The sequence below is a fragment of the Astyanax mexicanus genome, chromosome 19 (genome assembly GCF_023375975.1).
Source record: "Astyanax mexicanus isolate ESR-SI-001 chromosome 19, AstMex3_surface, whole genome shotgun sequence".
NCBI classification, from domain to species: Eukaryota; Metazoa; Chordata; class Actinopteri; order Characiformes; family Acestrorhamphidae; genus Astyanax; species Astyanax mexicanus.
In genome coordinates, this window is record NC_064426.1 from 7014860 (window position 1) to 7039021 (window position 24162).

A 24162-nucleotide genomic window follows, 5' to 3' on the forward strand; every position below is an offset into this window, starting at 1 on the left:
ACATCTGAAAAATTCTTAACACCTCTAACACACTAACTACCTTTTAACCTCATTTCCTTCTTCCCCTCCTTCACTCCTCTATCCCATTATTTCCCTTTGACCTCCTTTAAGCCCTGTCTAAAGATGTTTTTACCTATAACTTCTATTACTTTTGTACTTGACTATTGTAAGTCGCTTTGGACAAAAGCGTCTGCCAAATGTAATGTAATGTAATGTAATGTAATGTAATGTAATGTAATTAGCATTAGTCCCTAACCGTGCTAAGCGCTAGCTCTTTTGCCGTTCAAAGGTGAATATTATCAGACTGTAGCCTGAATGTTTAGCATGTTAAAAAACAAGCTGCGTGAGATGATCCACTAGCTAATATCAATGCTGGCTAATCTAATACACTTTACTCACCCAAATAAACAGTTTTCAGGAGAGAAATCTCCTCCCTTGCAGTGAACCTGGCTCAGTTCCAGTCCAGATTCACTGTATCGGATATCTCCAACATCCCTGCTTCAAGTTTAATTATTTACATCAACTTGCTGTGATCAGGCTGGCCAGGCTAATGTTTAACCTCACTGACAAGATGACAACTTACAACTTATACAGGCGCGGAGGTCATAGGCTGTCCCCTGAGGTAGGACTTCATGATGAATTTACTGAATACTGCTGTCCCATGACTTTTGGCATATCCATGTACACCCCAGATTGTTGCATTTGGTACCAATCAAACGTGCTGAAATTGTGCAATGGAAAATTAGTAGTTTCAGTAGCTGCAGACAGTTTTCCTTCTCAATCATGTCTCTACCAGCACATCCCATTCTCTATAATCCCAAAAACACTGCTGTATAAATATTCATAAGAACTACAGAGTCTTTCTCTTTCTCTTGTTCTTTCTCTCTCTCTCTCTCTCTCTCTCTCTCTCTCTTTCTGCAGGTGGTGTCTATGGGTTTGTACATTGGAGAGCAGGCGTATTTGCGGAGCAGCTGGAACGTTCTGGATGGTTTCCTGGTGTTCGTCTCGCTGATTGACATCGTGGTGTCGATGGCAGGTGGCGCTAAGATCCTGGGGGTGCTCAGGGTCCTCAGGCTTCTGCGCACATTGCGCCCCCTCAGGTAACGAGGAGAGACGGGAGGATATCCGAACTCATCTCAGTGTTCATTGACTTACATAAAGTATTTAAACAGGATCTGTGTAACTTAATTTTGGTGCTTGAATTATCATACACCATGAGGAGGTGGGATGGTTCCAATTCCAATGCCTGAATATTATTACTAAAAGTACAATAGTAATTATTTATGGGCCTATATACAGCTCTGGAAAAAAAGTAAGAGACCACTTAAAAATCATGAGTTTCTTTGATTTTACCAAATTTAAAATCATCTGGAATGTAATCAAGAGGAACTGCTTGAATTTTAGCACCAGGGGTAAAGGCATAAAGTTATCCAAAAGCAGTGTGTAAGACTGGTGGAGGAGAACATGCCACAATGCATAAAAACCAGGGTTATTCCACCAAATATTGATTTCTGAACCCTTAAAACCTGACTAACTATGAATATGAACTTGTTTTCTTTGCATTATTTGAGGTCTGAAAGCTCTGCATCTTTTTTTGTTATTTCAGCCATTTCTTATTTTTTGCAAATAAATGCTCTAAATTACAATATTTGTAATTGGAATTTGGGAGAAATGTTGTCTGTAGTTTATAGAATAAAACAACAATGTTCATTTTACTCAAACATAAACCTATAAATAGCAAAATCAGAGAAACTGATCATAGGCTTAACAAGAAGAAGACGGAGTTGTTGGAATGGAATTAAACCTTACAAGTGGGGACATGGTGATGATATACAGCTTTGGAAAAAAATATGAGACCACTTACAATCATGGGTTTCTTTAATTTTACTAAATTGAAAACCTCTGGAATATAATCAAGAGGAAGATGGATGATCACAAGCCATCAAACCAAACTGAACTGCTTGGATTTTTGCACCAGGAGTAAAGCAGCATAAAGTTATCCAAAAGCAGTGTGTAAGACTGGTGGAGGAGAACATGATGCCAAGATGCATGAAAACTGTGATTAAAAAACAGAGTTATTCCACCGAATATTGATTTTTGAACCCTTAAAACCTTTGCATTATTTGAGGTCTGAAAGCTCTGCATCTTTTTTGTTATTTCAGCCATTTCTCAATTTTTGCAAATAAATGCTCTAAATGACAATATTTTTATTTGGAATCTGGGAGAAATGTTGTCTGTAGTTTATAGAATTAAACAACAATGTTCATCTTACTCAAACATAAACCTATAAATAGCAAAATCAGAGAAACTGATTCAGAAACTGAAGTGCTCTCTTAATTTATTCCAGAGCTGTATAGTGTCTAGAAATATAGTATATACTTATTGGGAATAGTCATATATATATATTTAAATATTAAAATGCTCAATATGAACATGTTAAATAGATATTTTTAGTCTTAGATTAACTATATTATTTAAGGTTTCAACCTCAAAAATTGGATTTCTTTTACTTATTTTTAAAATTACAAAAAAAAATACTTTTGCTATACTGATGATGAAAAGTCATTTATTTCTAATACTGCTCCTGGGTTTGCAGTTTTAATGCTGTCGATCAATTCTCAGTTTCTCACAGATCCCTCTGCAGCGCATAATTAACCTTCAATTGCGTTTCTCCTCAGGGTTATCAGTCGGGCTCCGGGGCTGAAGCTGGTGGTGGAGACTCTGATCACCTCTCTGAAGCCCATCGGCAACATCGTGCTGATCTGCTGTGCTTTCTTCATCATCTTCGGCATCCTCGGAGTTCAGGTGCGCTCGCTGCCGGGTCTTCTTCTTCTTCTTCTCTCTTTATCTCTTCTAAAACAAATTCCACTCTGCTTATCTCCAGTACAGAGCTCCAGCTTTCTCTCAGTCTCTTATTGTTTTTACTTGTCGTGCATCTTCATCCTCCCGCTCTTCTTCTTTATCTCTCTCTCTGCTTTCACTCGCTCTCTGTGTTCTGGCACGACCTTTCTTCTCGCCGGGAGCCGGGCGCCGGGCGGGCTCTGACAGGGTCGTTAGTGGGGTGAAAGGAATGTGACGCGTGATTGTGAGCGACGCGCTGATGTGTGTTTTGTTTCACCTCGCCAGCTTTTCAAAGGCAAGTTCTTCCACTGCCTGGGCCTGGACGTCAAAAACATCACCAACAAGTCCGACTGCCTGCTCGCCAACTACAAATGGGTCCATCACAAGTACAACTTTGACAATCTGGGCCAGGTTGGTTTGTTATTGTACGCTTTTAAAACACAGCTTGCCTTTCAGCTAGAATCAAGAAATCTCACTGATATGAAACTCAGGGAAACTACTATAATGTAGCTGCTGTCGTACAGTACCGTATTTTTTAGAATATAAGGAACAACTAAAATCCTTTAATTTCCCCAAAAATTATCAGTGCGCCTTACCATGTCTAGCTAACCATGTCTAGCTAGCCCTGCTAACAACGGCTGCCTAGAGCTGATAACCACAGACGGCTAGAGCTTCTAACCATGGCTGGCTAGCCCTGCTAACAACGGCTGCCTAGAGCTGATAACCACGGCCATCTTGCGCTGATAACCATGGCTGGCAAGCGCTGCTAACTATGGCCGGCTAGAGCTGATAACCACAGACGGCTAGAGCTTCTAACCATGGCTGGCTAGCCCTGCTAACAAAGGCTGGCTAGCACTGCTGACCGCAGCTGGCTAATGCTGCTGACTGAGGTTGGTTAGCACTGCTAACTGCTGCCAGCTAGCGCTTCTAACCACAGCTAGCTAGCGTGGTTAAACAGTGGATGGTTAGTGCTGCCGACCACTGCCGGCTAGCACTACTAACTGGGGTTGGCTAGCCCTGCTAACCATGGCTGGCTAGCGCTGCTAACTGTGGCTAGCTAGCACTGCTAACCGTGGCCGGTTAGAGCTGCTAACTGCAGCCGACTAGCGCTGTTAACTGTGGGCCGCTAGCGCTGCTAACTGCAGCTGGCTAGTTCTGCTAACCGTCGCCGGCTGGCCCTGCTAACCATCGCCGGCTAGTGCTGCTAATCGTCGCCAGCTAGTGCTGCTAACCTTGGCCGGCTAGCACTCACAAAATATTGGAATTCTATGCATACTTTAAATAAACGGAAGCACTTATATAAAAATATATATATATATATATATATATATATATATTTTTTTTTTTTATATATATATTATATACACAGTACTAATCAAAAGTTTGGGCACACGTCTTCTCATTCAATGTGTTTTTCTTTCTTTTTATGATTTTTTACATTACAATTTAAATAATATTGATGATTGTATTAAAGTTCTAAAGGAACACCTGCTGAATTAAAAAAAATGTGTTTTATACTTTAGATGTTTCTTCGTAGCACATTTATCTTTGAGGACAGATCTGCACAATCTTGGTATTTTAATCTCAGTGTCTTCATGAGGGAGAGTCACCTGGAATAGTTTAGCACCTTGAAGGAGTTCCTGGAGGTGCTGAACAATAGTTAAATGCTAAAGGTGGTCCAACGAAATTGTAGAATATGGGACCTTTTTTTTGGCCAGGCAGTGTATATAACATTTAAAGTATTTATGTTAACACTTAATAACAGTGCTTCTAGTAGTGATTCTAGAATTTTGACTTTGAAATAGTAGTGTATTTCTTTTAAGAATGTGTAAATAACACCTATATTTGGTACTGGTACTGTACACTTACTATATCATTTGTTCTCAGCAGGCGTCTCATATTGTTCTGTGTGTTTTTTCCACTATAGGCTCTGATGTCTCTCTTTGTACTGGCTTCAAAGGATGGCTGGGTTAACATAATGTACCATGGCTTAGATGCAGTTGGAGTGGACCAACAGGTACAGTTTTAAAGCCCTTTTTAAACCCTGCTCTTGATCATTGCTGGCAATAACAAATCATGCTGTTATTTTTGTTTTGTTTTATGTTTTCAGAAAATCATTTCTTATTCCATAGCTCATATAGATAACCAAGTGCATTCTATTACGAGTACAATACCACCGTATAACTCTAATTGAAATGGTTTGTAATACAAATGTCTGGGTTTTGTAACAAACAACAAAACCCAGCCTTCAGGATTCCAAATTTGGAGCGTGTCTTAAGAAGTTCATAAATAAAGTATTTGTTCTCCTTGTATTATAAATTATCCAAAGGCATTAACAGATAAAAGCAAGTCTGTAAACATCCACTTCTGAGTTTAAACGCTATTGTTGGATTGCTGGATTCCCCAAAAATACCCCAGACAAAAATAAAATAAACCTTTTCTAACCAGAAAACATAATTTAATCATTCATATTTAATAATGATAAACTGACACAGCTTGCAGGGAGCCAACTGGGTCGACCTGTATCACAATAAACACATCATACTCTATATACTATTTATACAACAGTCAGTTCCGACCTCACAATCTGATTGGTTGAGAAGTGTTTTAGCAGTGCTGATATTTGGGATAACATCACGGCCTTCTCACAATAAACTTGTATCACTCCGCCGACGCGTTGCCGAGTAACGGCGTATACACACAGGACACCAGCAGCAGCGTTAGCATAGCACAGGCTAGCGCTCAGTCGCGGCACGCTCGCCCACAGCCCGCAGCGCTGGCTCATCTTTTGTGGAAAAAAGGGAAAGAAAATCGCTCGGCTAATTCCGTCTGACAGCCAGAAAGCTAACCAGCCAGGCTAGGCTAAGCTAAGTTAATGCTGTGGTAGCAACCAGACAGCAACACCATAGCAACCCTTTAGCAACATGATAGCCACCACCTAGCCACAACATAACAACCATCTATCATCCATGTATTAATCCATTTCAGTAGCCAACAATTAACAAGACCCTAACAATGACCAATGACCACATTGAACTGGCAACACCATAGCAACCAAATACCAGCATTATAGCCACACCATAAAAAACATCCTAGCAACCTTGTAGCAACCACCTAGTAAGACCATACCTCCCACCTAGCAACCACTTCTGATTGTATTGCAACTTCCTACCAACCCCATAGCAACCACCTAGCAAACAACTGGAATTTAATAATTCCACAACTATCTAGGAACCTTGTAGCTACCACCCAGCATTGTAGTTACCATAGCAACCCCATAAGCAACCACATTGCCACCTATCATTCATGCAGCAACCAATTACCTTGTAACCTTTTGTAACAACACCACAGCAACCACCTAGAAAACATCTACACTAGCAATGATCAGTTTCAGAAGCACTTTAGATCTGCATATTCTGTTTATATTAATGTATTCCTTTTTATTTAATGTATGTTTGTTCCTTCATCTTCTACTACATAAATCAGTTTTTTTTTAATGAGTGACCAGTGCATCATAATAGCAGAAGGGTAAAATAAGAATTTATGAAACATATTAATATAAGATATTGGAAAGATATAAAGGTAGGGGGACATGTCTGTGCTCTGTGAGCTCACTAAACAGTGTGAGTAATTCTCCACCACTCAGCCACGCTACTGCGATCACACCGCCTCCCAGCCGTAATGAAGCCGGCGTACAGCGGCCGAGCTAAACGCGCCCCTGATTCACAATGAGCTGATTTAGATTCCCTTCAGATTTTTTTTTCCACTCTCCTCCACTGCATGCTGGTAACCCGCAGAATAACAGATGTGCCCGAATTTATTTCAGCGTAACATGTCCAATCTGCCTTTGTTATGCCTATTTTTATATATATATATATATGTGTATGTGTGTGCAGACAATTGCTTTCTTAGAATATAACCCCCACCCCCTGTTTGTTATTCTGCAGTAATCGCTCCTCTGTTTTCCTTCACCTCTTCTTTTGTAATCATCGTCTTTACCTTCTCTACCTTTCTACCCTTTCTCTCTCTTCCTCCTCTAGCCCATCACCAACAACAACCCCTGGATGCTGCTGTACTTCATCTCCTTCCTCCTCATCGTCAGTTTCTTCGTGCTGAACATGTTCGTGGGCGTGGTGGTGGAGAACTTCCACAAGTGCCGGCAACACCAGGAGGTGGAGGAGGCCAAGAGGAGAGAGGAGAAGAGACTACGGCGCATGGAGAAGAAGAGACGGAGTGAGAATTGCCATATTTTTAGAATGACATAACGTTTAAGTTAGTTCCGACCCTGCAATGTGATTGGCTGAGAAGCGTTTTATGAGTGCCATTATCAGCCGGTAATGCACTGTAACCAAAGCTATCCACATATTACTCCACCACATCCGGAAATGGAATCTTACTCAAACTGTGAATAATAATTCAGATTGTCTTAACAACAGCATACCGTTGCTGTCCAATGAAAAACACTTATCTTCAAAACAGCAACTTTACAGCACAGAGAAAAAACCTTTTAAATGGAAACGTTTAATGGAAGTAGTTAATGGAAGAGTTTCTATTGGTCCTTTCTTTAAGAAATTTTAGCACAGTGTAAGGGACAGTTTGTCTGTTCAAATTACAGTATGTAGTAAACTAAAATTCGACTAAACTGGAGATAAATGTCTGTCATAGGACAGCGACAATACACTTTTGGCATGTCAGTGTTTATATATAAAATCCCAGAGAATGTTGCTACCGCCACCATGCTTAACAGCTAGAACCGTCTTCTTGCGGTCGAAAACCTTGTGTTTATTCCTCCAAACATTTTTTGGAGGAATTATCGGAGCATTAAAAACAGTTACTTCCAGAGCCCCTTAGTCCATGGTAATATCTTAGACTATAGACAGTGACACTAGTCTCTCAGAAGCTTCCAGTTCATGGCCAGTATTGGTTGCAAATACATACCAACAGTGGTCAGAAGTGAGACACAACCACACGTAAACACAAAGTGCAATGCAACCTGCTACATAATAGTTATCTATAGCTACCGAGTGCCCATGACTACATTTGCACAGCACCAAAAGCACCTACCGTATTTTTTACACTATAAGGCACAACGGATTGTAAGGCACACTATGCGACACTAGTAAGGAACCAGGGTGTCGCCATGTTTTCTTTCTAATACAGCAAAAAACTAAACTAAGTTAAGTAAACAAAACTGTATTTCTTAAAAAATATTTTCTTTTAAAGTCAATGGGTCAGAGGGTTGGCTGTTATCCTCATGGATTTCTTTCCTAAAAACTGTTTATATGGGTGAGTGAAGCGCTTCCGTTTATTTACAGTAAGCTTACATTTCCAGATTACCACTAAGGCAGCTAACTGCTAGCGCTATCAGCGACAATGCCAATGGCAGTGTTCCAGTTAGCCAGGGCAATATTAGCTAGCGGTTCTTCCCAAGTAGCTTATTTTAACTCAGTAAACACGCAGTCCAATATACTCACCTTTGAACCGTGAAAGAGCTAGCTAGCACTTAGCTCATAGCGGCTAATGCTACTACTGCTGAAGAACTGAACTGAAACTCCTGACTCATGCACTGACAAGCTGACGATGTTTGGGAACATTAAAGGTTTTAAGTCTGTCATGTAGTGCAAAAAAATATGGTACACTTAACATAAGATCATTGGAAATAGAGCTTGAAGGAATGCAAGATGATCTCCTGGTCCCCAGTAAGTAGGGTGACCATATATTGTCATTTGGGTAAACCAGGACACCTGGTAGCGAGGGGGGGTTTAAGGGGTGGAGCGTTGTGTGTGTGCTCTTACTGTGAGACTGCACCGGAAGGGGGGGAGGGAGGAGTCCACGTTTACAGTCACGCTGTCTACTGCTCTCTGGTCCAATGAAGTTAATTTAAAAACCAGGACATTTCCTCACATTCTGAAAAAAAAACCGGGACGCCCGGGACAGGACGTGAAATATGGACATGTCCCAGGAAATACGGACATTTGGTCACCCTACCAGTAAGGAAATTGTACCCTAAAGTCCAGAAACTTGTTCAGGACTATTGCAGATTTTTTGATACACAGGTTTCAGCCGTTGTTTTTGATTCATGATAAAAAATTTGTTGTGTTTAGAGGAGATATTCTCTGTTGCTTACACACATCAATGCCCTATATCTGACCTCTATTTTGTGTCCAGCAATAAAAGCACTTATAGTGAATGTGCAAGCCTTGGAACTAGACCTTGAAGAAATAAAATAGGTTGTTCTGGTCCAATGACTTCTGTTTTTTGTATGTCATATTACATGCAAGCCCCCAAAGGTGAGGAACGACATTCTAACCCAAGGTCCATGTGATGAAAAAAACAAGACTCAGGGAACTTTCATCCATTGCTGCAATGTCCAGTTTAGACTCTACTTTGCCCAATATTACCTTAAGGTTCACATAATAAGTAAACCAAGACTCTAATCAGGTGATGATCTGCCCCTTCCATCTACCCAAACCAAAAGCCTCTTCCATCTACCCAGACCAAAAGCACCTTCCATCTACCCAAACCAGAAGCCTCTTCCATCTACCCAGACCAAAATCACCTAGAGTGAATTTGTGAACAAGATTGGACAGGACCTTGAAGGAATGGTACATTGTGCCATATCCCAATAAAGCAAGCAAGTCCCCTAATGAGGGAACCATAAAGTCCACTTAATAAAGGAAACTGGAATCATCCTGTTGACCTTATGTCATTGTTGTCCATTGTAGATGCATTTTTCAATACACCAGTAAAACCAAGGGAATTTTGTTCACTATCCTCTCTTGCCCTCACAAGTTGATGAGCCTTTTTTGCTCCTTCCATCATCTTCTACCCAGTACCAAAAAAAAAAACAGAATAGATGAAGGTGTTTTTGCCTGAATGCTTTCTGCTTTTAAGTAATTTAAAACAAGCGAGGGTGGAACATCTACAGGAAAGTCCACTTGATTAATTAAACAAGTCTCAGACCAGGCAACCTTCTTCCATCACTGCAAGATCCACTTAGGACTTGTGTTCCAGTTGAAGATGATTTTGTCAGTTAATAGAGGTGAGGAGGTGCATTTGGTTCATGATACAGCATTGATCTGACACCACCACTACTTGGTCTGACTTGGTTGCTCTTCTTTGGACCACTATCTTCTGTCCAGCACCAAAAGCACCTGCAGTGATCCTGTGAACACTGAAACTAGACCTTGGAGCAATGGAAGATGATATCTTTGTCCAATGAGTCCTGAGATTTAGTCAATTTAAATAAGCAAACCCCCAAAATGAGGGAAGAAACTGTACCCTAAAGTCAATGTGATTAGAAACACAAGACTCAGCTATTCTTTCTTGAGTACCTTTTGTTAATGGACAGGGGACAATATGGGCATTTGGTTCATGATACAGCATTGGTTTAACCCAGATAGGATATCCTCTGTAGACGTCACCCATCAATGAGCCATGGTTGCTCTTCCTCAGACCAAAAGTACCTTCCTTCTGTCCAGCACCCAAAGCACCTACGGTTAATTTGTGAGCATTGGACCTGGACCTTGGAGGAATGTATAAGGGTCTCCTCATTTTAAGGAACTCTACCTTAAGTCATTTCTAGCAAGCCGGAACCAAGACTTTGACCAGACAACTTATTTCAATTGCTGCAAAATCCAGTTCAAACTTGCTTATGATACACTAGTAGATTGGAACCAACATGGGTAATACAGTATGTTCATTATACAGCAATGGTTTGGCCATAAAAAGTGGAATTTTGGTTGCTCTTCCTCTATCCATTATCAGTAGATCAGCACCAATGGTGCAGTTAGATAGATATTCAGTGGTTGGGTTTGTTTGGTCCTAACTCTAATTCTCTCGCTCTTTTTTCTCTCTTCTTCCAGAAGCCCACAAGCTCCCGTACTACGCTAGCTACAGTCATGCACGCCTGATGATCCACACACTGTGCACCAGCCACTACCTGGACCTCTTCATCACCTTCATCATCTGTGTTAATGTAGTGACCATGTCCCTGGAGCACTACAGCCAGCCTCCCGTAAGCCTCCCTGTACTGTGTACTCTTTTTTGTGTCTTTTTTTATCTATAGTGCATTTTAGAAGTTGGCCTAGTATGGGGTAACCTCACTGCTGCTATTCTAAGAGTTCTTGGGCAAGACTTGGTTAAGACTAACCCTGCATTCATGCTGGAACATGACGAGTCGCTTGTGTCGCCCAGCGTTTGTCGCTTGTGGGCATGTCAAGCTCAACGCATGCGTGTATCATGGTCCAGCCTCCGACAAGAAAAAAGGCACAAAAAAAGGAATCGTTCGGCCACTTTATTCTACAACTACACTCTAAAAAACAGAGGTGCGATATGAGTACTTTTTTGTACTCAAAGGTACACTCTTCATAATTGTACCCTCAAAGGTATAATATTGGTCTTTACAGGGTCAGATTTGTTCCCTCTGAAGTACAAAGTCATTCCTAACAGCAATAAGTACAGATTTGTACCATTTAACCTGCCAAAGGGTACATTCAGTATTCTGCACCACTGTACTAATAAACAATATATATTTTAATTGCACATTTTTTTATTTGAAAGCCAGACAATTTTGGATCATCAAGTTTTTGACACATATTTAGTTGATGATAATGTTTATAATGTTTATAATCTTTACTAGCACAAAAACCATGGGTACAAAAAAGGACTTTCACTGAAAAGTACTTTTTTGTACCTCAATATAAGGTACAGCCCCAGCGACAAGCTTTGTACCCTTTTAAGTACAAATCAGTACTTTCTTTTCTTAGTGTGTATAACTCCCAAACGCAGCCGTTCCCGCAGATCGACGTGGGTCCACCCCATTCAACAGAATGAACAGCGAAAGAAACAAAAAATTCAGAAAGTATGAGTTCTGTGGGGATATAAAAATATGACAATATAAGCAGAGGTTACACTAGCTGTTGCGTTTAAATAATGGAGGATAATAGAATTACAGTATATTGGAAAAAAAAAAAAAAACGTGATTGAAAGTTGTCTGTTTTGCCATTGAAACCTATGGGGATGGGTGGGGTTACACAGCTTTTTGAAACCGAACAGCAGGGGGCGCCCGACCTGTGGTGGCTTCACTTTTGAGAGACGATGCTCTGTCTAGCTATATACAGGCTGTGTCTCAATTCAGGGTCTGCATCCTTCGAAGGACAGATTTGAAGGCCGATTACGTCACCGTGGTGCGACTAGGCTGTCCCATTTCGAAGACTCCTTCGAATGCGGCCGACGAATGCAGCCTTCTTTTCCTCGGAAACGAAGGATGCACCGGGTATATCCTTCACAGCCTACAGTATCCCAAGATTCATTGCGTGCCGGATTATTTCAGCACGAAAAGGGCAGAGTCAGCAGAGGAGTCAGCTGTATTATGTAGTATATGTAGTATTATGTAGTTTATAGATATATTAATACTTATAGATATTATAAATATTATTTATACATCTTTTATATTATTTAGTTTATATATCATTTCTCAGCTCTGACTTTGGTTGTGGCAGGTAGAATCTCAAACAGGAACCAGGAAATACTCCGTAGGGTACACTGTCCCATTTCAGTACTGCCATCGCAGCCTACCCATCCTTCGAAGGACACACCTTCGTAGACCGCTTCCTTCGAAGGATGCAGCCCCTGAATTGAGACACAGCCACAGTCTATGGTCTGAACTTAGCCTAAGTGATCTCATCATGGCCACCTGCAAGTATCTCTAAGTATAGGCTGAGACTCCACTCTGAACATGGAGAAAGGTTACAGGGACTATTTCTACTGCAGAGACACTCGTTTTACCTTCATTTGCTCACATGTCACATGTCTCTCTCTCTCTCTCTCTCTCTCTCTCTCTTTGTCTGTCGCCCTCTGTCTCTCTCGCTTTCCTCTCAGTCTCTGGAGATCGCTCTCAAGTACTGTAATTATTTCTTCACCAGCACCTTTGTGCTCGAGGCTGTCTTGAAGCTCATTGCGTTTGGCTTCCGTCGCTTCTTCAAAGACAGGTACCGTCTCTCACGCACACACACATGCATGCACACACACACACACACACACACACACACACACACAGAGACAAACGCAGACAAACATGCAGCAGTGGCAGCCAAATGTTCTCTCTCTTTCTCTTCTTCTCTCCCTCTCCCATTCTTACTCTCTCTATTCCCCTTTTCTTTTTTCTCTCTTTTTTTCTTTATTCTCTTTCACACACTTTAACTCCGACTTTCTCTCTCTGTCCCTTTTTTCTTCTCTCAAATTAAATTTTTTGTTTTCAAATTCAAATAAGCTTTATTGGCATGACCATAGTAAATAACAGTATTGCCAAAGCATTAATTGATTAAATGATTAATTGAAAAAAAAAATATGTATATATTTGATCAGTTATAACATCTACATAAACAATTCACATCTACATAAATAAATAATTTGCTTCATTTAAATTAGACATTGATTATCATTGCAATTGATTGTTTAAATATTATATATATATATATATATATATATATATATATATATATATTAATTATATGATTTATATGATTATCTGAACTTATTATGACTGATTTATTATTTATGATTTATTATGACTGCTGAACTAACCCACTCTCCCTCAGACTCTCTTTCTCTTTCCATGCAAACAGACCTACACTTACACTCTAACCCTCTCTCTATGTCCTTTTCTCTTCCTTGAACCGGCATCGCTTTGGTTCTCAAACCTAATTTTGAACCATTTGCTGTGTTTACACCAACAAAAGTAGGTTCCAGAACCAGGAGCGTTTGTTCCCAGCGGAAACCGGAAAATACTAGGTTCTTTAGCGTGAACCGTGACAGCTTTGGTTCACAACCGCTGTGCAGGACCCTCTGTTGAGGTTCTTATTAGCTCGAACAGAACTGGTTCAAGTACCAGATTTTTTATTGGTGGAAAAACGCTATCTGTTTTTTTTTTTTATCTATTCCCATTTTTTTGTTTCTCTCTGTCTTGTTTTCTTTATATACCATTTTTCTCTCACATTCTCTTAGTATTTCTACTCCCTCTCTCTTATTATTGTATACATTATATACTTTATCTTTCTTCCTCTCTCTTATTCATTTTCCCCTCATTCTGTCATTGTCTTTTACTTTCTCATTATTTCTCCCTTAATCCCATTCACTCTTACTTAGGTGTTCACTTTTTCAACTCTCTCTTTCTCTCACTTGATCTCACTCTCTCTGTTTGACCCTCTATCCACATTCTTCCTCACTCAATTGCTCCCTTTTTGCCTGTCTATCTTCCTTTCTTAATCCTTAAGCTTTCTATGTCTTTTCTGTCTCTCTCTCTCTCTCTCTCTCTTCCTCACTTGCTCTCACTCTCTCGCTGTGTCCCTCTATCCACATTTCTCCTCATTATTTTACCTTATTCTATTTTCTCTATTGTTTCTCTCTCTTTCTCTCCATACCCAGTTTTCTCCCTTTCGTATACTTCCACTCTCTTAATCGTTTAACTTTTTCTCTCTCTGTCTTAGTCTCTTCTTTTTCTCTTTATTCTCCTTTTTTTCTTCATACCCTTTCATCCCTCTCTCACTCTCTCACTTACTTTCACTCTCTCACACTGTGTCTCTGTATGTACAATCCTCCTCACTCTTTTACTCCATTCTCTCCCTCTCTTTGTCTGTCTAATCTGTCTCCTTTTCTTTCTCTTTTATCTGTTTATAACTTTTCTGTCTCTCTCTATAGCCAGTTCTCTCTCTATCATACATTCTCCCTCTATTAATCATTCAACTTTCTCTCTTTCACTCTGTCTCAGTCTCATTCTGTTTCTTCCTTTATCTTTATCCTACTTTTTTATTCCCTTTAATTTTTCTCTCTCTCTCTCTCTCTATCTCTCTCTCTCTATTTGTCCCTCTGTCCACATTTTTCCTCACTCGTTTACCCCATTCTATTTCTCTCCCTCTCTTTGTCTGTCTATCTTCCTTTCTTTCTCTCTCTCTATCATACAGTCTCACTCTCTTAATCGTTTAACTTTGTCTCTCTCACTTGCTTTAGTTTCTTTCCTTTCTCTTCATCCCCCTTTTTCTTGCTTCTTTTTTCTCTATTACCTGAATCTTTCAGCTCTCTCTCTCTCTCTCCCTCTCTCTCATTCTCTCTCTCAGTCTCTTTCTACTCTCTCCTTTGATCCTTTTATGTGTCCCTCTATCCACATTCTTCCTCACTCGTTTACCGCATTCTATTTCTCCCCCTCTCTTTGTCTGTCTATCTTCCTTTCTTTCTCTCTCCATACCCAGTTCTCTCTCTCTATCATACAGTCTCACTCTCTTAATCATTCAACTTTGTGTCTCTCCCTCTCACTCGCTTTAGTTTCTTTCCTTTCTCTTCATCCCCCTTTTTCTTGCTTCTTTTTTTATCTATTACCTGAAAACTCTTTCAGCTCTCTCTCTCTCTCTCTCTCTCTCTCTCTCTCTCTCTCTCTCTCTCTCTGTCCTCTGCTGTCTGTCTAATGGATTTAATTGATTAATTAGCAGGAGACTCCTGCTGAGTGCCGGCTCTGTTTGCTCAGTGCTTCGCCGGAGGGTGAAATAGTACAAAATATTGGTTTTGCACTCGAGTTTATCACTGCAGATAGAGAGCAAATTAAAATTAGTGGTGCCTGTATGCCTTTTTAATGGGCCGCACGCTGTATGGCCACAAGTTTGTGGACCAGTTTGATGCACTCATCAAATTTTTATTCCAAAACCAAGGGTTGTAAAACCCTTATTTGGCCATTAATGTATTTGATACATGAGGACGCAGGTGTTGGATGATTAAGTCTGGATCATAAACACCATTACTGCTCATCCCAGAGGTATTAAATAGAGTGCCCTCACTTCATCACTTTGTTTCAGAGAACACACAGTTCCACTGCTGAAGGATGGGCCACTTTATAATGTGTTTAAACAGAAAATAAAACAAAGGCTTCAATAAATCTATTAAATATTTTTGCCCTATACAGCGCACTGGATTATAAGGCACATTATCAATAAACGACTATTTTGATGCAGTGGATTATAAGGTGCATTATGCAACACTAGTAAGGCACAGGGGTGTCACCATGTTTCCTAATAATCCCGCAAAGCTAAGCTAAAAAAAAAAAAAAAAAAACTGCAATCTCAAAAAAAAAATAAACACTTTATATATCCAGCAGCAACAACACAATACAATAAAAAACATATTCAACATAAATAAACACAGAAGAATAGAAAACATATAGGGTATAAAAAAATGGTAATTCTATACAAGGTAATCTACACAGTATTCTCTTCTAAAAGTGAAGTGCTACCATTTATTTACAGTAAGCTTAGATTTCCAGATTTCCGCTAAGGCTTGGTGCAGCAGCATTAGCATTAGCAGCTAGCGAAAAAAAGAGTAGCATGGAGCTTCTTTTCTACAGTGATCGAAAGACAGAAAGCTAATAATAATACAAGATAAACGCGGCTGTGAGCGGATCACTGATGATGCGTTAAATAAGAGCTTAACAGTAAATGCAGTACTGGTTTCTGCCTCGTCATGTCCTGTAATGCAGCCTCCGTAGCGGGTGGCTCTATGAGAACGGGCAGTGCTGACCCATTTAAAGTGGGCAGGCTGGAAATGAGCTGGCTGCTGTTGCCCGACACTTTGTCATCTTTACACATGCCCAGTCAGCCCTGACACCAGCGTGCTCTCTCTCTCTCACACACCTCCTTATTTACCGGCGTAATGCTCCCTGCCTCTTAACTGGGTCACACTCACGAGGCTGAGGGGCAGCAGGTGTGTTGTGACAGATGTTGCTGTTGTTTTGGCTCGGAGTGTAAAACCACATCTGTCCAGCTGCATCAGTTATGGAATCTAGATAAGAATCAGTTTTAATTATTACACTGACATGCCAGGAACAGTGTGTACAGTACCGTATTTTGTATGCGACACTAGTAAGGAACAGGGGTGTCGCCAAGTAAAGCTAAGCTAAGTAAACAAAACTGTAATTCTAAAAAAAAACAAGAGCTGGATGTAAATCTACACAAATTTCTCTCCTGAAAACTGTTTATTAGGGTCAATAAAGTGCTTCCGTTTATTTACAGTAAAAGTCTCTCCAGCAGTTCCGGTAAGTTAGAGCGATATTAGCGATACTATTTTAACACAGTAAACTGTGTTAATCGCTCACCACGCAGCATTAGCTGCGTGGTGAGCAGCTAATGCTAATGCTGCTCCAGCAGTGATAGCCGGGGTAAGCAGTACACTTCATGCTGATAATACTCACCTCTGAATACCGAAAAAGTGATAGCACAGTTAGCGGCTAATGCTAATACTGCTGCAGTCTCGGTGCAGTCTTGGTGCAATTCATACATAAGATTTTGAATTCTAACATTGAATTCTAAAGGGCCTGATTTTAAGTGCGCTATATAGTGCGAAAAATATGGTAAATTGTTCCTAAAGTGTTAGGTCAAGTGGCCTCTTGCAAACACAATCACCTGTATAAGTTGTGAGGTGTTATCTTATGAGTGCTTATGGCATGGCGAGTTAAATTATCACTGACGACAAGTTGAAGCAGGGCCTGATAATTCAATTTCAAGTTATGTTGCCATTTAACATTCCTCAAACCACAGTATCACGGGTGCTGGGAAAACATCCTAAAAGGCTTTAGAGCCTAAATTAGGCCAAAAAAAATCTAGCCCAATCCTACCTTATAATCTGGTGCTCCATATGCATGAATTCCACCAGTCAGGTATTAAGGAGCAGTAAAGACACTCCACTAAAGTACAGCTTTATAAAGGTGAGTTTTTCCAGGTGCGCTAAGGCTAGGTGCAGCAGCAATAGCATTACCCACTAACCATAGCACTAGCCCTTTCCCCGCTTAGAGGCGAGTATATTGGACTGTAGTCTGCATGTTTGCCATCATAAAACAAGCTACATGGGATCGATTGCTAGCTGATAGCCTCAGTCTAGCTCTATCAGGTGGCATTTACGTCTTGCTAGGGCAATGGTTAGCTGCTAATGCTAATACTGCTGCACCCAGCCTTAGTGCTGGAGAAACTTCACTTAAAACTCATCCTTAGGCAAAATTATTGGATTTTTTTTTTCAGGAGAGAAATCTGTGTAGATTTACATCCAGAGCTCTACAGCTTCCATGGGACATGACAAAAGTAATGGGACACTAAACTTGTTCTGTTATTAGAAATGTCAGGTTATAGTGATTAAAGGGCCAACATTCAGACCAATGGTTCCCATCCTTTGCAACTTAGTACTTACCGTAACCCACCAGGAAATGTTTCACAAAACACTCTTAAATTTAATTGACTATTTATACAAATATAGCCAGTAAAAAAAAAAATAATTTCATTGAACAACCTGTCTAAATCTTTTTTTTTTTATTATTTATTGTTACTGGTAACCTTTTAACTTCCTTCCTAATAGCATTACAATCCCACACTTCCTTCTGGATGTATTTTATTGTATTAAGAGCTGGACAGTCCAGCAAGGCTCTAAGGACCAGTTTGAGGACCATTCTTTGCTCATCATTTGCTCATCTCTCTTCTGGGATACATGTTTCTACATCACCTCTTGCCATGCACTCTGAGAATATTAAAGGGCACTGGATATTCATTCAGTTCCAGACATAACCTGTGACAGAGATCTGTCGTGAGACGCTCCAACACTTCCCCTCTGGAATTAGCTTAATGAGGTCGTCCAAGATAAAACTCCCTTCTAATTGTCTTAGCTGTAATTGGGCGCTATTAATCGGTCCCAAGCTACAAGCTCGGTCCCCAGCTGCCTCTTCAAGCGGGACTCAATTTCAGATGATGAAGCTCTCAAATTAAGATGTGGTATAATCTTAGGCTGCTACCAGTGCAAGAAGGTTGGCGCCATATGTTGAGGAACAGAAGCAGCACTGGAAGGAATTTAAACATTATTAAAATAACAGAAGGTAGTTTATTTTTTAGCAAAGAACTTCAGGGTTTTGGCCCAAATTCTTATAGCAGCAATTGCAACTGTTAACTTAAGTGTAAGCTATAGAGACTCAGGACTTGGATTCAGATTTGACCCCAAATCTGCAAGACTCAACTTCGAATCGCCCCCTAGAGACTTGAGATTTAGGACTTAAGACTTGATTCACACTTCAATGGAAAAACAAAGTTGCTCAAACTTGTACTTCAGAGACTTAAGACACAATTCAGACCCACACTCCAGATTCTTGAGGCTTGACTCATATTAACAACTATGCTTAGCCCCAGACAGCAAAGAAACAAGACTTAGAATCAAAGCCCAGAGACACAAAATTTAACTTGGACTTACACCCTAGAACAGGGATATTTAATTAGAATTCAGTCCGGTCCAGTTAGAGAAAATTTAATGCTAATGCTGCTCTAGCAGTGCTAGCCGGGGTTAGCAAGCAGACTACAGGCCGATAATGCCTCTGAACGATTTAAGAGCTAGCATTTAGCACCGTTAGCAGTTAATGCTAATACTGCTAATGCTAATAGCGCTTAGCTAGTTTAGCACAGTTAGCAGCTAATGCTAATACTTCTAAGGCTAATAGCACTTAGCTAGTTTAGCACAGTCAGCAGCTAATGCTAATACTGCTCCAGTCTTGGTGCTGAAGAACTAAACTGAAACTCCTGTATAACTCTGCCTTCAACAGAGTGGCTTTACTGCTCCTTAAAACCTGACTAGACAAATTCATACATAAGGTGCACCGATGATTTTTGAAAATGAAAGATTTTAAGTGTGTCTTTTAGTGCAAAAAATATGGTAAAAAGATCTTAAAGTGTTAGGTCAAGGGACTTAAAAATTGACAGTGCGCCTTATAATCCGGTGCGCCTTATGTATGAATTCGCAGTACAGCGTTATAATGGTGAGTTTTCAGTGAAGATTTTCCAGCACTAAGGCTGGGTGCAGCAGCATTAGCATTAGACGCTAACCACAGCGCTAGTTCAGCGCTAGTAAGGCTGACCTTGATTCACACTTCAATGGAAACACAAAGTTGCTCAAACTTGTACTTCAGAGACTTAAGACACAATTCAGACCCACACTCCAGATACTTGAGGCTTGACTCATATTAACAACTATGCTTAGCCCCAGACAGCAAAGAAACAAGACTTAGACTCAAAGCCCAGAGACACAAAACTTACACCTTTGACTTACACCCTAGAACAGGGGTATTTAATTAGAATTCAGTTCAGTCCAGTTAGAGAAAAATTCGCCAGGCCGAGGTCCGGACCATCGCCATTTTTAACTTGTGTTATGATTCACTGTTATATCCTGTTTACTGAAGACGCCTATAGTAGCTCTGTCAGTGTTTTATGTCATCAACAACTGAAAGACAAAACAAATCACACGTACTAGTATATTTCAACAAAATGTATTGTTTTTTTAATAGGCCTGTCACAATAATAACATTATCAACCTATCATAAAATAAATGGAAACACCCTGAACTTATCGAGTCTATTAATGTGAATATGTATGTTCACTTTGTTTCAAAATGATATATTTATTCTCTTTAATTTTATTTATATTAGATTTGCACCTGCCTGTCATGGTAATTAAATGAATGACAAATTGTACAATATATGGAACATTTTTTGCTTTGTTCTCCGACTTCTCACCGCCTGCTTCGCTTGTGTGGCTCCGCCCTCCCACATCTGCACAGATCTGATTGGCAGAGAAGAGCGTTTAGTAGTGTGCGCTGGAATAATGCATGTCACGTATACATATATTTTTCTGTGTGTGTGTGTGTGTGTGTGTGTAGGTGGAATCAGCTGGACCTAGCCATAGTGCTGCTGTCAGTAATGGGCATCACCCTGGAGGAGATTGAAATCAGCGCAGCTTTACCCATAAACCCCACCATCATCCGCATCATGAGGGTGCTCCGCATCGCCCGAGGTTAGTAACTGACACACACGCATACACGCACACACACACACACACACAAAACACACACACACACACTCCCATACACACAAACACGTACTGTCATATATATATATACTGAGAATACTGCATATCCATCCACCATGGTTTGGTGCATTGCCCCTGGTTAATTTTACACACACCTACTATATACACACACACACACACACACACATCGTATAAAACTCATAATGAGGACCTTGCGCATCTCTCACAGTTAGTCTTGTTTTCAAACACACACACACACACACACACATATACACATATACATATACATATACATAAACACACATCATCTTCATAATGAGGGTACTTCTTGTTCCTCACATTTAGTCTTGTTCCCAAACACACACACACACACACACACACACTCAATCTGCATCCTCACTGTCTAACAACCCATAAACCCACCCCAAACCCACCCATCTCCTCAGTACTTCACTTTCATTTCAGCTGCTGCTGTGCTGCGAAATGTTTGCACAGGCAGCTCTCAAATGCCACACACACACACACACACACACACACACACATCCTCACACACACTTACATCCTCACACACACACACTCCTCGTCGGATTTCAAATTTCTCCCATTTTCTCCCCTCCATTTCCCCCTCAATGGGTGATCATCAATCTGTGCATTAATAAGCTCTTACGCTGCACAGCTGTTAGATTTCACATCTGCACCATTACCCAATACAAGCAGGGCAAATATCAGCCCCACGCCTTCCCACCCAGCCACGGGTCACTGCTCTAATTCTGCGGGCTGATCGATCTGTTTATGGGGTCTTTAAAAGGATGGTAAGGTTAGAGTGGGATGTGTTAGGGCTGAATGGGCCGCTCACAGGGCTTAAACTCTTAAACTGTGTTTCACTTGGCATTTTATTGCCACCTCTTTCTCTGGGCTGTCCACATTTATATTTACCACCAGTGCTGCATAAAAGCTTCATAAACCTTAGGTTTCTGGACAGTCAGTGGTATAAAAAAAAAGTTTGGGCACCCCTGATCATAGTTCTGGAAAAAAAAAATAAGAGATCACTTAAAATTTATGAGTTTATTTGATTTTACCAAATTAAAAATCTCTAAAATATAATCAAGAGGAAGATGGATGATCACAAGCCATCAAACTAAGCTGAACTGCTTGAATTTTTGCACCAGGAGTAAAGGCATAAAGTTATCCAAAAGCAGTGTGTAAGACTGGTGGAGGAGAACATGCCAAGATTAAACATCAGGGATATTCCATCAAATTTCTGAACTCTTAAAATGTATGAATATGAACCTGTTTTCATTTCATTATTTGAGGTTTGAAAGCTCTATATATATATATATATATATATATATATATATATATATATATATATATATATATGTATATTAATATACCTATAAATAGCAAACTAGAAACTGAAGTGGTGTCTTTTATTTTTGGATGTCATATAGCAGAACAACACAGCGATATTTGAGAAGTGAAATTAACTTCATAAGATTTACAGAAAGTGTGCAATAATTATTTAAACTAATTGAGCAAAACAAAAGGATGCATACATTTAAGCACCCTTGTTGTTTAATTGATTTGAATACCTTTATCACTAATTATTAGTACACAACATATATGTGGTAAGCTCATTGACGCTTGACCTACATACACAGATGAATCCAATAATGAGAAAGGGTTCAGGCGCCAATTGCTAAAAAAAAAAAAAAAAAAAAAGTTTTTTCTCCTCTTTGCATCTTCTCTGAAGAGTGGCAACATGGGAGCCTCAAAACATTTAAACTCTCAAATGACCTGAAAACAAAGATTATTCAATATAATGGTTTAGAGGAAGGATACAAAAAGGTAAAATCTCAGATATTTCATCTGTCAGTTTCCACTGTGAGGAACATAGTGAGGAAATGGAAGAACAACAGGCACATTTCTAGTTAAGAAAAACTAAATAGTCAGATGACTAGATGTCATTTTTCTGTTGCCTAATTTTGTTTAAATAATTATTGCCCACTTTCTGTAAATCCTATCTTCCTATCAAACTTCATTTCACTGTGTTCCTCTGATATATGATATATATTTAACTGAAATTGCTGATCCAAACAACCAATGATAGTATTGATAGTATAAAGGAAAATCCTGAAAATGATCAGGAGTATCCAAACTTTTTTATACCACTATATCAGGGTATACAGCAGGTATACAAGGGCAGTGAAGTTGTTGTTGATCTTGATCAGTATCCCGCGCAGGCTGGTTAGCATTAGCATTGGATTTAAATTTAGCCCTGACCTTTTCCTGCGCTGCTCATTAGCTGGCGGGTCTGGAATCAAACTAGCATGGTGATTGGGTACGAGGGGGGGGGGGGGGAGGAAGGGGGTCCTTCTACACTTCTATCTGTCTGATCTGTCTCTCTATTCTGTTTCCACTCCATCAGCTGGATTCAGGCGTGCACAGTCTTAACACACACACACACATACACACAACTCCTGTCCACAGGCTCCCACACACTTGTCTTTTTTTTCCTGATCATCTACACCTCCACCAAGACTCCACCGCTCACCCAGTCTCTCTATCTTTCTCTCTTTTTCTGCTTCTCTCCTGCAGTGCTGAAGCTGTTGAAGATGGCCACTGGGATGAGAGCGCTGCTGGACACTGTGGTCCAGGCATTGCCTCAGGTATGCCACTTTCATCTCACCTGGTCTACAGGTCTCTCTCTCTCTCTCTCTCTCTCTCTCTCTCACTGTCTTAGAAACATCTCTCTCTTCTGACTCCACTCGCTGACCATCTGAAAAACATCGCCAGCCAAGATCAGCCAAAAAACTGACCACTGATGAGGAGCCAGCATGGCTAAAACATACCGTGCCTCAACTGATGGCCTACAGTCTCTAACTAGTACTGTATAGATATAGGGTAGGATGTTTGGTAACTTTCTATGGATCCTGTATATTTAATATATAAGTTAATATATATGTTTTTTTTTTTTTACTTATATAGTGCCTTTCTAGAAACCCAAGGGTGCTTTAAAATTTACACGTATTACACACAACCATTCATACTCATTCATTCTCAACACTCATCCACACAACATTAAGAAGCGGCAGCCAATAGTGCACAGCGTACTCTCAACCGGAAACAACCGTCCACCTGGAGGACTGCATCTGGAACTACAGCATTTACCCAGGACAGAGTGCCAATCCATATCTGGGCACACAGTGACACACATTTACACACACTTACACACAAACGTATATATATACCACACACTTACACATACACACCAGATCAATTTAGAGCCGGGGTGTCCAACCATTCTGTGTGGGGGCCAGAAAAATAAATATATGTGCTGTCACGGGCCACAGACTCTGTAATAAAATAAATTCAGAGGAAAGCGCAGCAACTCGGTTCCGATACATCAGCTTACAGACGCCCTGTGCTGCCGATGCGGACATCACCCTAG

General features: G+C 40.2%; 1 protein-coding gene across 1 annotated transcript in view; it reads left to right on the forward strand.

Annotated features, from left to right (window-relative positions):
* Window positions 1-24162, forward strand: part of cacna1ia (calcium voltage-gated channel subunit alpha1 Ia) — a 191140-nt gene that overhangs the window by 115614 nt on the left and 51364 nt on the right. The window contains exons 19-27 of the mRNA XM_022675771.2: window positions 922-1100; window positions 2679-2805; window positions 3127-3252; window positions 4769-4858; window positions 6882-7074; window positions 10707-10858; window positions 12724-12833; window positions 20563-20696; window positions 23310-23380. Of these exons, the coding sequence (XP_022531492.2) occupies window positions 922-1100; window positions 2679-2805; window positions 3127-3252; window positions 4769-4858; window positions 6882-7074; window positions 10707-10858; window positions 12724-12833; window positions 20563-20696; window positions 23310-23380 (1182 nt within the window). The remainder of the gene's footprint in view (window positions 1-921; window positions 1101-2678; window positions 2806-3126; window positions 3253-4768; window positions 4859-6881; window positions 7075-10706; window positions 10859-12723; window positions 12834-20562; window positions 20697-23309; window positions 23381-24162) is intronic.